This window comes from Macaca nemestrina, chromosome 3 (assembly GCF_043159975.1).
Source record: "Macaca nemestrina isolate mMacNem1 chromosome 3, mMacNem.hap1, whole genome shotgun sequence".
Lineage (NCBI taxonomy): Eukaryota > Metazoa > Chordata > Mammalia > Primates > Cercopithecidae > Macaca > Macaca nemestrina.
In genome coordinates this window covers 20,223,868-20,240,793 of record NC_092127.1, presented here as the reverse complement: position 1 = coordinate 20,240,793, position 16,926 = coordinate 20,223,868, and the positions used below count along the sequence as shown (strand labels likewise).

Below are 16,926 nucleotides of genomic sequence, written 5' to 3'. Positions count from 1 at the left end.
AATTTGTCTCTACTGGGGGGAGGGGTAGGGATAGCATTAGGAGATATACCTAATGTAAATGATGAGTTAATGGGTGCAGCACACCAACATGGCACATGTATACATATGTAACAAACCTGCACGTTGTGCACATGTACCCTAGAACTTAAAGTATAAAAAAAAAAGTGTTAAAAAAAAAGTTGTCTCTACTAATAATTCCATTTTAACAGCAGCTATATTTTAACAAAAGTCATTGGTATAAAATTAGTTTTATAAATTATCCCTTGCTTCAGTTTTCTAAATTATGTAGAATGACCATAACAGATAGGCACTAAAATTCTAACCCTGAAAAGCAAATTCAAAACATTACAAAATAAGCATGACTCTCACAGCATTTTTGAAATAAATGTCTCACAATATATTAAAAAATCAGAAAGGCACACAAAAATTTACTTTCACTGAAAACAATTCAAAAGGATAACATTTCTGCTTTCGAAAGCAATGGTATAATTTAAACTGCATATTTCTTTCTAATGAAACACAACTATTTTGCTTTAATGAATACATTATTGCGTATGAGCCCAGGAAAATGCTGATGTTTAAAATATGTAATACCATCCAATGGGTTAATAAACTTATAAATGATAATAACGAGTCTTTTGTAATGTGCTTTGGCATTTTAATTAAATGATCATAAGCCAATTTTATTGGTATAATATGTTTTAACTCAAGGCTATAGTAACAATGTGCTAAGCGGTACTAAATCTCACACCTGATTCCTCTCTTATGATTAACTAAAGAATGCATTTACTCTCTGACAAAATAACCCAAGCAATCGGTTCTTAGAACTATCCCACGCCCTCACCGTATTATTAGTTCCTAACTCCTAACCTCTAATTTTGGCTAGTTATTTCAATTCAACTCCTATCTAAGCTAACCATTTACATTACCACATTACCCCAGAAAAGACACTAGAGTTGATGACATAAAAACAATACTGAAATATTTAAAGAACATTAGCTTTCAAACTTTTTCTAAAGGCAACCCACAATAAGAAATATATTTCCCATCTGGACTCAGTGAAGATACATACACACCCCTAAGTTTCATAAAATATCTTCGCTATGTATAGCAGACCCTGCTACTTCCCATCACTTGAAACAAACAAACAAACAAAAAATTCCCTGCTCTTTGCCCACTAGAATGTTTTTGCCATCACTAATGGATAGCAATCCCTTGTTTTAAAATAGTTATGAGAGATCTCTGGAGGCACTGTTGTTGAAGTACAAGAAATAAAAATTGTAATGCTCCTCATAGTATCATTACAAAAACACAGCTGACATTTCAAGGTACGTTCTATGTATACAGAATTTAAACAGTGGGGAATGTTACCCAGAAGCTTTGTAAAAATACATATTCCTTCCATACAAATGAATATTTGGCAATAAAAAGAAAATGAAGTACTGATACATGCTACAACATAGATCAACTGTGAAAACATTATGCTGAGTAAAAGAAGCTAGTCACAAAAGACCACATACTATATGATTCCATTTATATAAAATGTTCAGATTAAGCAAATCTGTATAGAGACAGAAAGTAGATTAGAGGCTGCCTAGGGCTGCGGGGTTGGGGGAAGAATGCGGAGTGGCTGCTACTGGAAAAAGGATTTCCTTTGGGGTTATAAAAATGTTCCAAAATTGATTGTGCAGATTACTATGCAACTCTATAAATACATAAAACCATTTAACTGAAAACTTTTCACAAACTACATATAGTATGTGAATTATATCTCAATAAAGCTATTTTTTAAAAATACATATCCCGAGTTGCTAAATCATCATCTTTGTGGACACAGAGCCCTACATTCTATATTTTGACATGTTGCACAGGTTAACTTTAGTAGTTAGTCTAGAACCATTCTCAAAATTTGTGTACTACAACACCAAACAATTAAGCAATTTAAAAACATTAATACAGCAACTCAATATAAATAACTGAATTTTATATATATTACACAATAGTGTGGAATAAGAAGAGAATGTTTACATATTCGTACACTCTTGGGTAAGTTACATGAAGGCAAAGATTGTGTTCATCTTCTAATGGTCCATATTGCCCTACATGTAAGATATTCAAATATTTATGAAATGAAAATACTAAGCTGTTCCTCTAAGATCACACAGGTATTTTCAGGACACTATTTCTATAGTGAAGAGGATAATATGAAACACAAAACATCCACACTGAGAGAACTGTTTGTGTTCTTTTTAAAAATTACAGCCAAAGTACTAAAGTGTAATATAATATATTCAAGGAGCTCCCTCTGGTGGCTTAATGGCCACTCCTTTGCTTTAACACAGACTTTAAAAAAAAACCTGTGACTGTAACAGGAACTGGAGTAAAGAAAAGTCTTACAATACATGAATATTTTGTGGACAGGTTGAATAATAACAACTTAATGCACATTAGCTTAAATTTGTGCAATTAAAACATGACAGTATCTTAAGTGGTTAAAGCTTTCCTTTTTCAGGCTTGAAGTTAAAAACTCTAACGAGTCATTGTGAATTTCAACCTAAAAGATGCTTTAATTTCCAGGGTTTTGCAAAAGAAGTCTTTTTTTAAAAAATGAGATTAAAAAATGAGATAAAAAAATCCAGGGAAAGGCCGTGTGTGGTGGCTCACGCTTGTAATCTCAGCACTTCGGGAGGCCGAGGTGGGTGGATCACTTGAGCCCAGGCGTTTGACAACACCTTGAACAACATGGCAAGACCCCGTTTCTACAGAAATCACAAAAAATAGCTGGGTGTGGTAGTGTGCATACGTAGTCCCAGCTACTTGGGAGGCTGAGGTGATTGCTTGAGCCTGGGAGGTGGAGGCTGTAGTGAGCCAAGATTGCACCACTGCACTACAGCTTGAGTGCAGTGCAGGCCCTGTCTCAAAAAAAAAAAAAAAAAAAAAAAAAGAAAAAAGAAAAAAGAAAAAAAAAATCAAGGGAAAAACCTATTTTTACAATCATGCAAAAATCATATTTAAAATACTTCAGAAATCTGGGGTTGATTTTCCTTTAATTCTTTCAATTGTTAGAAGATTTGAAAAACTTTCCACACAATTGATTGCTGTTTCTTTTTTATCCTACTTTTTCTTTTCTTCAAATGTTGTTTTTCTTTCATTGTGGTAATATACATAAAACAAAATTTATCATTTTAATCATTTTTTAAGTGTGCAGTTCTGTGGCATTAAATACTTTCACATTGCTGTTCACAGAAACTTAGTTTTAAGTGAAAAAGAAAAAAATTTTTTTTTTTTTTTGGAGACAGAGTCTTGCTCTGTCACCCAGGCTGGAGTGAAGTGGCGTGATCTCTGCTCACCACAACCTTCACCTACCAGGTTCAAGTGAATCTTCTACCTCAGTCTCGCAAGTAGCCGGATTACAGGCACATGTCACCATGCCTGGCTAATTTTTGTATTTTTACTAGAGACGGGGTTTTGCCATGTTGGTTAGGCAGGTCTTGAACTCTTGACCTCAAGTGATCCATCCACCTTGGCCTCCCAAAGTGCTGGGATTATAGGCATGAGGCAGTGCACCCAGCCAGCGAAATGTTTTTAAATTAAGCTATATAATATTTCAAGTGCTGATTATTATTTAGTTCTCAATGGTCTAGCTCAGACCATATTTGTCTGCCTGATGAAGTTTGAGGGCAATGACTCTGCCTGAAATTCAAAACATTTATGACTACCATCTGAATCATTTGCCTATGATTCAGAATATTTGATAGTAGAGATATTATTCAGAATATTATCCATTGAAATCTGAAAATTCCACAGCATGCTGTTTTTATATACTGAATATTAACTGAAAATAAGGAAAACATTAAGAAAACCAACACATTACTTGATTCTATCAGCCATATGAAGAAACAGATTATACACTTGGCTACAATCCTGCCCAAACACTAGGGACTTTCTATGATATCATTTATCCAGATTCACCAACAGTTCTGATCTCTCCATTCAGTCAGGCTGATACATGGCCAAGAGATAAGGTAACTCGCTTGTACAAGTCCACTTGAGCGTGTATTCCTTACAGACATAATGACATAAATATACAAACACCCCCAACTTCCCATCTCTCTCTACCCCCACAATGGCAGTTTTATTCCCTGGGAAGACAGAGAACTCTATGTGTATATATTCCAAACATTAAAATGGATTACATTTGTAAACCATTTAGAATAAATAAGCATCTTAAAAACGGTCCATGAAATAAATTTACTTTGAATTCATATTTCACTGAACTCTATTAGAAAACATAAAACATATTTCCAAAGAAATTTTGATCCAGGGCACAATTTTTTTTTAAAAAGAACATTAATAAGAATCCAACCAACCTGACTGATTTCATATCAATGATATACAATACAACCACTGATAATCACAAGTAAAAATATACAAAAAGTATATATAACACTAAGTAAAAACAGAAAATTATCTATAAACTTTCTGAGCTATATTAAAAATACAAGCAATATATATTTAAATATAACATGGTGGCTCATGCCTAGCACTTTGGGAGGCTGAGGCGGGTGGATCACTTGAGGTCAGGAGTTCGAGGCCAGCCTGGCCAACATGGTGAAACCCCATCTCTACTAAAAATACAAAAAAATTAGTTGGGCATGGTGGCACATGCCTGTAATCCCAGCTACTCGGGAGGCTGAGGCAGGAGAATTGCCTGAACCTGGGAAGCGGAGGTTGCAGTGAGCCAAGATCACGCCATTGCACTCCAGCCTGGGGGACAAGAGCAAAACTCCATCTCAAAAAAAAAAGAAAAAAAAAAAACCCCAAAAAACACATAGGAAGTCCCACAACAAAATTAAGTAAAATTAAATGCAGTGTGTAAATACTGGTGATGTTTTATTCTTTTATTATATAAAACTCTTAAAAGCACACTAAAAATTATAGTGTTTATTAAAATACATACTTCACAGAAAAAAATTACAGATCAAAGTTATACTACTCAAATTACTTGAAAGAACGAAATAACTTTAACAGAAATCAAGTCTCTATTTCAAGAATTAGATACGTATGTACAGAGTCAATTTCAAATGTTCTAGAACTTTCTGTTCATTACCTCAACCTGAAGTAGTTTTTTACATTAAATTTTATTTATTTATTTTTTATTTTTTTTTTTTTTTGAGACGGAGTCTCGCTCTGTCGCCCAGGCTGGAGTGCAGTGGCGCGATCTCGGCTCACTGCAAGCTCCGCCTCCCGGGTTCACGCCATTCTCCTGCCTCAGCCTCCCAAGTAGCTGGGACTACAGGCGCCCACAACCGCGCCCGGCTAATTTTTTTTTGTATTTTTAGTAGAGACGGGGTTTCACCGTGGTCTCGATCTCCTGACCTTGTGATCCGCCCGCCTCGGCCTCCCAAAGTGCTGGGATTACAGGCGTGAGCCACCGCGCCTGGCTTAAATTTTATTTTTAAAAATGGATACATAATAATTGTACATATTTATGGGATAGATGTGATATTCTGACACATGCATACAATGTGTAATGATCAAATAAGAGTAACTGGGATATCCATCACCTCAGCAGCTACTTTTAAACATTAAGAATAAAAGCTTAGCCTGGTTGCGGTGGCTTACATCTGTAATCCCAGAACTTTGGGAGGCCGAGGTGGGTGGATCACTTGAGGCCAGGAACTATTTGCCAAGAATCAGTGAACAACAACAACAAAAATCCCCACCCTCATGAATTTCTGCACTGTAATGGAGGAAACTGGTAATAAACTAATTGAAAATAGATTAGCAAGGGATAACATTGTGGAGAAAAACAAAGCAGAGTAAAGTAGACTAGAAATGTGGGGATGGCGTAGAGGGATGGTTGTTACTTGATACACTGTGATCAAGAAAGCCTCTATTCATAAAGCAAGTTTTGAGCACAGACCTCAAAATAAAGACAGCAGCAAGTACAAACTCGTTTTTGCAGGTAAGTACTTGGCATGTTTAAGGGCAGGGCAACAGGTGTGGGTGGCATGGCTGTACTACAGCTAGCAAGGGAAGAGTAGCAAATGAGGCTTGGAAAAGTAATGAGGCTGTCAGGGGCTTCATAGATGGTTGTAAAGACTCTGGCCTTTTTTTTTTTTTTTTTTTTTTGAGATCAAGTCTCACTCTGTCACCGGGCTGGAGGGCAGTGGTGCGATCTCGGCTAACTGCAACCTCCGCCTCCCGGGTTCAAGCAATTCTCCTGCCTCAGCCTCCTGAGTAGCTGGGATTACAGGCACCCACCACCATGCCCAGCTAATTTTTTTTTTTTTTTTGTATTTTTAGTAGAGATGGGGTTTCACCATGTTGGCCAGGATGGTCTCAATCTCTTGACCTCGTGAGATCAAGGTCACGAGGCCCGCCTCCCAAAATGCTGGGATTACAGCCATGAGCCACTGCGCCAGGCCGACCCTGGCTTTTACTGAGTGGGATGAAAAGTCACTGAAAAGTCACTGAAAAGTTTCAGGCAGGAGAGTGTAATGATCTGACTTCCATCATAAAAGGAACATTTGGGCTGCTCACATGAGAGCAGACTGAAGAGGGTAAGTCTGAAAGCAGTTAGACTAATCAGGACATTGATATTATAACCCTGGTGGAAAATGAGGGTGGCGAGGACTAATATAGTGGTAAAAATAATAAGTAGTCAGACTGTGAATACGTTTTGAAGTCACGATTGACAGGATACGACGTAGAAAGAGTAGTCAATAATGACTCCAATATGGAAGATGAGAACAAATGGAAGGGCAGAGTTCCCATTTACTGAAATAAGTAAGATCAATTTGGAGAGAGAATGAAATCAAGAGTTCATTTTTATATATGTTAATTTTGAGATGTCTATTAGATACACAACTGGAGATGTTAAGACAGATATCAGTCTCAAGTTCAGGAAAGGAGTCCAAGGTGGAGATACAAATTTGAGACTCAGTTTATATACATGTTATCCTCTAGAAAGTTCGTATGGATACAAAAGAGAAGATATCTGAGGACTGAGACCTTGAGCACCTCAGCATTTAAAAGCCCTGGAGGTGAGGAGGAACTTGCAAACGAGGCTGAGAAGCAGCAGTCAAAGAGGTAGGAAGAAAAGCAGAAGAATGTAATACCAGGGACTCAAATGAAGAGAATATTGAAAGAAGGAGGGAGCAATCAGGTGAATCAAAAACTGAGGTCAAGGAAGAAGAAAAATGACCCGTGGATTTAATAATACAGACGTCAGGAGCCATTTCACAATAGCTGTTTTATAACAGCTGCGACAAAGAAAGCCATGAGTGAAGTGGGTTCAAAATGAAATAAACTGGAGACAGTATAGACAATCTTTTGGGAAAGTTTTGTTGTTAAAGGGACCAGAAATACAGAGAGGTAGTTGGAAGGACATAAGGGAAAGTTCCTTTTTAAAAAAACTTAAGATACAGGATATTTGTTTGCTAACATGAATGATTCAGTAGAGAGAAAAAAGGATAATGATGCAAGAAAGAGCGCAAAGTCCTTTAGCAGGCAAAAAAGAATCACAGTATACAAATAGTTGAGTTGACCCTAGTTGGGAACAGAAACAGGTCATCCAAAGTAAAAGGAAGAAAGGCAAAATATTTGCCAACAGGTAAGACTGACTAGCAGAAGTAAATGTGGGGAAGTTTTCTTCCAATTGCTTCTATTTTCTTAGTGAAGTAGGAAGAAAATATTGGTCCTTGTGAAAAGCAAAGAGAAGGTAAAAAAATAATCACCTAGGAAGTAGAAGAGTAAATACACTGAGGAAATATAATAGGGTGACCAGAAGGTGCTAATTTGACATTGTTGGTTACATACTGAAAGTTAGACTAGTTACGATAGTCATATGCTTTCTCCAGCCATATTCCACTGACCAGGTTTAGGCACAAAGGAAGTGGAGAGTTGGATTTCACAAAGTTAAGTTTTTTTGGTTATTGGTTATTGGTAATAACGGAAGAGAGGGCAAGAGAGCTGACCTTTTGGAAATTATTATAAATGAATATGGAATTTAAGCCAGGTAAGGAAAATAGAAACAAAGAGGGAGGAATAAAGGAGGCTATTAGGATTCATGGATCCAAATGGGACAGATGTTTTGGAGGCAGACTCCTAAAGAAATAAGCTAGAAACACAGGAAGTGGTGACCAGGGAATGGGATGATTATAAATGAGGCTAAGAAAGAGTTCTTATTATTGATAATGAAAATTTTAATGGCACGGCAATAGGTGAGACTTTTAAGTTAAAGTGGGAGACAAGATATTTGAAAGAGAATGATCAAGAAAATAAGCCAGGCGCAGTGGCTCATGCCTGTAATCCCAGCACTTTGGGAGGCCAAGGCATGCACTGCTGGAGCCCAGGAGTTTGAGACAAGCCTGGGTAACATAGTGCAACCCCACCTCTACAAAAAATAAAAAATTAGCTGGGTGTAGTGGCACTGGCCTGTGGTTCAGCTACTTAGGAAGCTGAGGAGGGTGGTTTGCTTGAGCTCAGGAAGTGGAGGCAGCAGTGAGCCATAACCGCACTGCTACTGTCCTCTAGCCTGGGCAACACCGCAAGACTCTTTCTCAAAAAAAAAGAAAAGGCCGGGCGTGGTGGCTCACGCCTGTAATCCCAGCACTTTGGGAGGCCGAGATGGGCGGATCACGAGGTCAGGAGATCGAGACCATCCTGACTAACACGGTGAAACTCCCATCTCTACTAAAAATACAAAAATTAGCCGGGCGCCGTGGCGGGCGCCTGTAGTCCCAGCCACACGGGAGGCTGAGGCAGGAGAATGGCGTGAACCCGGGAGGCGGAGCTTGCAGTGAGTGGAGATCGGCCACTGCACTCCAACCTGGGAGACAGAGAGAGACTCCGTCTCAAAAAAAAAAAAAAAAGAAAAGAGAAAGAAAATGAAAACAAAAGGCCATGTTCTATAGGAAGTATCATCTTTTTTTATACTAAAACTGTAAAGAATTATGACAATGTTGGAAGGACAGTGAGTCAGGTGTTAAACTCTTCAAAAGACAAGGGTTGGCTGGGCGCAGTGGCTCACACCTGTAATCCCAGCACCTTGGGAGGCCGAGGCGGGAGGATCACGAGGTCAGGAGATCGAGACCATCCTCGCTAATATGGTGAAACTCCATCTCTAATAAAAATACAAAAACAAAATTAGCCGGTCGTGGTGGCGGGCGCCTGTAGTCCCCGCTACTCGCTACTCGGGAGGCTGAGGTGGAGAATGGCGTGAACCCAGGAGGCGGAGCTTGCAGTAAGCTGAGATTGTGAGATTGAGCCACTGCACTCCGGCCTGGGCGACAGAGGGAGACTCCGTTTCAAAAAAAAAAAAAAAAAAAGACAAGGGTCTATAAACGACTCTAACACAGAGGAGCAGTAGGTGATACAGTCTGGTAGCAAAAGCATCAAGGTAGAGGGATGAAGAGAATGGCAGGGTTAGGCAGCAGGGAAAGTCTGGCAACGAAAAGCAAGTCATCCTATGTCTTCACTCAGTATTAAGGAATTAGAGAGAAAACAGCCAGCATGTAAGAGAGCTGCAGAACAGTGCGTTCAGGGACAAACCAGGTTTTCAAGCAAAAAAGGTGAAGACATTTTTAGAAGTTTAAAATACAGTGGATTTTGCCAAGAATGTACTATAAGAGAGTTTTCTGGGAAGAGGTTATAGGTTGGTGCAAAAGTAATTGGGGTTTTGCTTTCAATGACAAAAACCCCAATTACTTTTGCACCAACCTATAGAAAACTATGCAGGGGGTGGGGGCAGATCAGGGTATGACCAGAGTCTTACAGTGATGGGAGAATTTAGGCAGTGAGGGAAAGCTGGAGTCCTAGGCTTCTTGTGGTGACTGAAGTAAAGACAGATAAAAGGGTAAGATGGAATTGGCCCACTCAGGTTTGAATACATCTTTTTAAAGATAGATGAGACCAGCATGCCAGTTATACTGCCCCTCAGCTCCAAATCTACTCTTCACTGTCCAGCTTGTGATGCTAGAGCTGGACGTTGTAAACATTTCCTCTTTGATTGCTAACACAATATTAAGCTTTCTCAGTAAAATTGAGAGGATCACTGCAAAGGAAGAAGCTTCTCTTCCTGATTAGTATGCTTCCTTTCTTCTTGTTACTGCAGCAAGTGGGACACATAGCAGCACTCACCCCTACAGGCACCTTCCAGGAGTGTTTGGCCAGTGCCCCTACCAGCTTCCCTGTGAGTTTCAGCAGCACCTGCAAGAACAGCTTCCCACAGAGTTCTGCTGATGCCTCAGCCAGCATCCCAGCTAGAGCAGCATCAGACCAGTTCCACTTGCACCCCAGCAGGCTTCCCAGTGAGTTCAGTCCCTCCTCAAGTGGCTTCCCAGTACATTCTACTGACACTCCAGGCAGTTTCACAGGGAGTTTCGTCAGCTCCACAGTGAACACTTTCCTCTTTGCCAGCCCCACACTGTGGTGCCATCGAGTCAGCTACTGCCATACTCTACCCAGTAAGGTCTGAATCTCAGCCTTCAGGATGGGGTTAGGGTTTCTTTTAAAATTTGTGTCTTCTTTGGGTACTCTGCCTTAGCACTAGGAATAGCAGCTGCTTCCTGTATCTGCTATTACTGTATGCTTAAAAAAAATTTTTTTTTTACGATCTGTCATTTTATTATTATAATTTTGCTAAATTTCTTTATTTTTGGTTTTCTTTTTTTGAAACAGAATCTTATGGTCACCCAAGCTGGAGTGCAGTGGCGCAATCTTTGGCTCACTGCAACCTCTGCCTCTCGGGTTCAAGTGATTCTCCTGCCTCAGCCTCCTGAGTAGCTGGGACTACAGGTGTGCGCCACAACACCCGGCTAATTTTTGTATTTTTAGTAGAGACAGGGTTTCACCATGTTGGCCAGGCTGGTCTGGAACTCCTGACCTCAGGTGATCCAACCTCCTTGGCCTCCCAAAGTGCTGGGATCACAGGTGTGAACCACCACACCTGACCTATGACAGATTTTAAACCAAGTGACTGATCATTCCTACTATATAAAGTTTAATCTTACAGTAGTGTGTATACATACATATCTAAGGTTGTGTATATGTATATGTATGTGTATGTAATCCAAATGAAACAAGTTCCATATACCAAAGCATACAGCTACTGACATAAAATGTCAAATTTCTGCAACTATCACTGCGTTCTTGGGCACGTTGCTTAAATTCTACAGGCCTTCATTTTTCATCTGAAATATGATAGAGTAGATTACATGATCACATTCCTTCCAGCTCTATGATTCTGTTTATCTGACTGTGAATTCTCAAATACCAAATATTTCCAGATTTTTATCAAGAACGTCATAGGTATTTATTTCATTTATGCACGAACCCAAACGGCTCTGCTTAGGTTGTTCAAAAGTTATTTCATTTATAATGTCACTCACTTTTTATTGCACTAATTATATTACTTAATATATTTACTTAATGACTTTTTATGACTCCTGTAGGGCTTCTCAGTTTTAGAGGATTGGTAAAACACAGAAGGAGGACATTCCTTGGTAACTTAATAAAAGCAATCCTATAATATCAAGGTAACTGAATTGGGCTGCAATGAAATAAGATCGAATTGAATTTGTTATTAACACACGGTCTGTAACATGATCATACCTGTTTATGTTTTTGCAGTGGTTTCTTTTCGTATAATTTTTTCTCTCCATATTTCTTATATGTTAAAGGTATTCCATATTTAGCGGCAGGCTTTGTAATTTTCTGAGCAGGCATAACAGAAATCGAGTTTTGTCCTGAAGCTGGTCTTTTGGCTAAACGAAAAGATACAAAGAATTTTGTCTGAAGTTCTTTACATTAACTCTTTACTTTCAGAATTCTTCAAGATAGCACAGTTTAATTTTCATAATCATTGACAGTATTTGAAACTTTCTATCAAATATCTTAATTCATCCCTTAGTATTTACTAATGCCTTAACTCTTTTACCCTAAAGTCACTTTTTGACAGAAGCTAAAAGCCAAATTCCTCTAACATGTTGAAGTTTTTAACATAAAAAAATAAATCCCTAAAATTGACTGTGGGTGATGGTTGCACGTATTGGTGAATATACTAAAAATAATTTAAACATGAATATGCTAAAAAAAAGTTTAATTGTAGACACCAAATGTATAAACTGTATGGTATGTGAGTTATGTAACAATAGAGCTGTTAAAAATAATTTTTTAAAAATTCACATTTTAGAAACTACTTTCAAAATCAGAAGATAATCAAGAGCAACTGTTAAGCATTAATTACATCAATATAAGCAACTTTTTCCTTCATATAATGTGTGAATGGTATCTATACCTACAGACCTTCAAAAAAGAAATATCTTAAAACAATCATTATCACTAAGGGTTCCACAAAATGGGTACCTCATAGACTGCTGGCAGAAATATAAATTGGTTAAACTTTCTGGAGAGCAATCTATATTAAGAATATTATTTATGAATTGATATTAAAGAAATAATCAGAGAAACTCCATGCACAAGAATAAACCCTACAGTATTATGCATTTAACCCTTATTGAAGCCTAGATGGGGTTCAGTCTTAGAAGGGATAAGTTAAAGAAAAGCCTCCTAAGGTAATAAAAAGAAAATTCTTCTATTTACTCACCTCTGGAGGATATTAAAAGAAGTCAGAGTATAGTCTATATAAACACTTACTGAAACCCTCTTTCCCTTTCTTATTTTTATTATCTGCCAAGATACCCCTCTGCTCAAACTCTTCTAAAGCCTGAGCAGCAGCTTGCTTTCTTCCACTTCCAGACTGCTCTCTAGCTCAGGATTTTATAATGTGCTAAATCAATTTATCAATTTAAATCAATTTCTTCCAGAAGTGTTCTTCCTTTTTAGGGGGGGAAGGAGAAAAAAATTTAACTGGTTTAAAATGAAATCCTACGGCTAAACTCAGTTCTTCAAAAAAAATGTAATTGTAATAGAAAATGTTCATCATATAATAGTATAAATTAAAAGAAACAAAACTTCTAATAATGCATTCTCAATTTGTAGTTATTATGCACATATTATCACAGAAAAATATATCAAATATAACAGTGTGTGTTAAAATTGGGGTAATTTTTATTTCTTTTAAAACATTTTTATAATAAATATTTTTCATATAATTTAGTAAACTTTTAAAAATAAAAACAATATAAGCCATTAAGTCGGCATTTTAGAGATTCAGAAGTAATTTTTGTTGACAATATGGGATATACGATGTGACAGGGTAAGGTTTTCCAAACACATACTCCAACTGCATCTTGACCCAGAAACCAGGAAGCATGAGCAAAAAAAGATTTCCCTTCGAGAGTTCCACTGTACAATCAAATTAGAGCATACACATACACATATACACACAGAGTCACAATACTGCAACCTGGCTAAACGTGTTAATAGAATCAAAGAAACAGAGTGTATGCCAGAAAAGGGGCTAGAGGCGCAAAAGCATAAAAAATAAAGATTTCTAAGAAACAGATATGAACAGTCCCATCTACTTTCCAGAGAAAAGGAAGAACTGCCTATCTGATTTTAGGGCATTTTTCAGGATCAGTGACAAGGCTACCTATGGCATGAAGTTTAACATAGGGGACTGGAGGCCACGAAGTATTTATCAGTAATACTACTCCTATTAAGCATTTCATTCAACCAAATGCTCTTACAACAAATTACTTTCTAATTCCCACATGGGTTTATCCACATGGAAAGAACATGCTGACACTGGGTATTTCTAGCTTTTGTGACAAGGAGCCTTTTGATTAAGATATGACTTCTACGAAGCTTGACTGTCCACTGCCCAGAGAAATCATGCCGATTCTTGGTCTCTTGTAAATTCTGTTTAAGTGAGTTGACTTCCCAGGGATTGGTGGTCTCTGCAATGAGAGGATGTCTAAGGGTCTTTAAGAAGGGCGAAATGCAGCAGGTGGCTCACGCCTGTAAACCCAGCACTTTGGGAGGCCAAGGCAGGTGGATCATGAGGTCAGGAGATTGAGACCATCCTGGACAACAGGGTGAAACCCCATCTCTACTAAAATACGAAAAATTAGCCGGGTGTGGTGGCGGGCACCTGTATTCCCAGCTACTTGGGAGGCTGAGGCAGGGGAATCCCTTGAACCTGGGAGGCGGAGGTTACAGTGAGCTGAGATCACACCACTGCACTCCAGCCTGGAGACAGAGCAAGATTCCATCTCAAAAAAAAAAAAAAAAAAAAAAGAAGGGCTAAATGTAGCTTGCCTTCCTGAGAACCCACTGTCATACCACTTCTAGCTAAATGGGCTCATTTTTATGATATCTATTTTTATTAATTTATCCAAACTCAAAATGGAGTAGTACAAAGAATTACGTTTGAAAAACAATATACCCTTCACGTATTAAATAACTTCATTGATTTTAGAAATCCATTCTGAAATCATTCTATTCAGGAAAAAAATAATTTCCCTCTCACATAGATACACCTAAATACACACACATAGTATATAACCATATCCATAATCTTACAACAATTCTAATACCACTGGTCACATTGTTTAAAATAAAACCTATCTTTAATAAAGTGCTTGACTTCACATTCACTTACTTAAAAAAATTCAGAATATGAAATATTTCTCAAAGAAAATATTTTATGACTGAGTGTGGTGGCTCACGCCTGTAATCCCAGCACTTTGGGAGGCCGAGGTGGGTGGATCACCTGAGGTCAGGAGTTTGAGACCAGCCTGGCCAACATGGAGAAACCCCATCTCTACTAAAAATACAAAAAATTAGCTGGGCTTGGTGGTGGATGCCTGTAATCCCAGCTACTTGGGAGGCTGAGGCACGATAATCGCTTGAACCCAGGAAGCGGAGGTTGCAGTGAGCCGAGATTGCGCCACTGTACTCCAGCTTGGGCAACAAGAGCGAAACCTCATCTCAAAAAAAAAAAAAAAAAAAAAGATAATATTTTATATGAAGATTTACACCAAAATTGAACATTTTATAATTCTATAACAACATTCTCAAAATATCAGCTAGGCATCAAAGACATAAGATTTCAGGCCAGATTTCATTTAAATAAAATGGACAAGAAATGAGAATGTTGTTATTAAGAAACTATATATTGCCATAAATCATTAATAATTCTAAGGTGCATTTCCTCTGGATTAAATTTATCCTAGAATTATCCCAACTTACTATATCAACATATATTTCCAGTTTAATTAGGTTTGATTACCACAAACAGATGAAAAGTTTCATATCAGATCATTTACCTGGTATAGGCTGTGATCCAAACTTTGAAAACGTTTTTAGACAAAATTCTTCTGCAATAAGCTTAGATTGAAAGAGAAAAAAAAAAAATCAGAAAAGATGTTACATTTTCAAAATAAAAAACCTACCCATTAATTATAATACATTTTCCCCTTTTTCAGTAATATTTATGTTGCCAAACTGTACTAAAACAAAGTCAAGAAAAAAAAAAAAAAAAAGGAAGCCCAGGTGTCGTGGTTCATGCCTGAAATCCCAGCTCTTTAGGAGGCCGAGGGGAGGATCACTTGAGCACAGGAGTTAGAGGTCAGCCCTGGCAACATAGTGAGATCTCATCTCTATTTTAAAAATTAAGAAAAATTTTAAAAAAAATCCATTCAATAAATTCCTCTCATGCTAACTCCCTCCCAATCTTATTTATGTATGTATCTATGGGTGTATGTTTTTGAGACAGGGTCTCACTTTGTCACTCAGGCTGGAGTACAGTGAGACAACAATGGCTCACTGCAGCCTTGACCTCCCAGGCCCAAGCAACCCTCCCATCTCTCAGCCTCCAATCAGTTGGGACCACAGGCCTGTGTCACTATGCCAGGCTGATTCAAAAAAAATTTTTTTTGGTATATTTTTTATGGAGATGGGGGTCTCCTTATGTTGCTCAGGCTAGTCTCAAATGTATGGGAGCAAGTGATTCTCCTGCCTTAGTGTCCCAAAGTCCTGAGATTAAAGGTATGTGCCACCATGCCCGACACAAATTTATTAGGAGGCTTTCTTCTCAAATTAATCTAATGAGCAAGGTAGGCATCCATACATTACTTGCCTATTTCATCTCTCAGCAATTTAACACAACTACCTATCTGGAAAAATCTCTATATTCTATGTGCATCCATAGCCTTCATTTTCTTCAAAACTACTGAAGAATCACTTCATTATCAAAATAAATTATCTAGTAATCTCTCAGTTATTTTAACTTTACTCTGAATCTGCTTAACATTTCCAATGAGTTTTGTAACTCATAATTATAAATTATAACTAATTTTATTAAGTTATTGGATAAATATGTAAATATTCTTAATTTAACAAATGTCTCCATTTATATACTAATATTAGTATAAACTCTCCATTATATATTCTCCGGCATTTATAAACATAGATATTTATAAATCAGGAACAAAAATCATTTATATTTTCTGCAAGTAATTTTTTCTCCTTACTCCATATTTTTCTCTCCTTAAGTTCAAAACTATGATACCAACAAAGAGCTAACTTGGTTTAAGCTTTTTTTTCTTACTTTGTAGGAAAGGCAAAGGCAAGTGAATTTTCTAATTTTTCAAGAGAACTGAGCCTTGGTGAGAGAATCTTCCTATAGTAACAGTGGTCCAGACACTCCGATAGGCAAAAAAAATACTTGATCCGAGGGGGTCGTTTTTTCCATTAAGAAAACCCCTAGAGCAGTTCTCAAAGTCTCATACCAGCAGGATCAGCATCATCTGGAACTCAGTAAATATGCAAACTGTCAGGCTCCACCTTAAAATTACTGAAACCAAGACTGTGGTGGTGAGAGTCAGCAATGCCCTCTAGGTGATTCTGATGCATGCTCAAGTTTGAGAACCTTTTCCTTAGCAGACAAATGTAACAGCCAAGTCTGGCTCACAGGCAATTCAGGGCAACTATGTGAATGTGTGTTCCCTTCTC

General features: G+C 37.8%; 1 protein-coding gene across 9 annotated transcripts in view; it reads right to left on the bottom strand.

Annotated features, from left to right (window-relative positions):
* The window catches only part of LOC105466693 (NIMA related kinase 1), a 229,035-nt gene that overhangs the window by 181,786 nt on the left and 30,323 nt on the right, over positions 1-16,926 (bottom strand). For all 9 annotated transcript variants that reach the window (XM_071092827.1, XM_011715788.3, XM_011715791.3 and 6 more), the window contains 2 exons: positions 15,240-15,300; positions 11,620-11,771 (listed from right to left, as the gene is read on the bottom strand). In XM_071092827.1, coding sequence (XP_070948928.1) covers positions 11,620-11,771; positions 15,240-15,300 — 213 coding nt within the window. The remainder of the gene's footprint in view (positions 1-11,619; positions 11,772-15,239; positions 15,301-16,926) is intronic.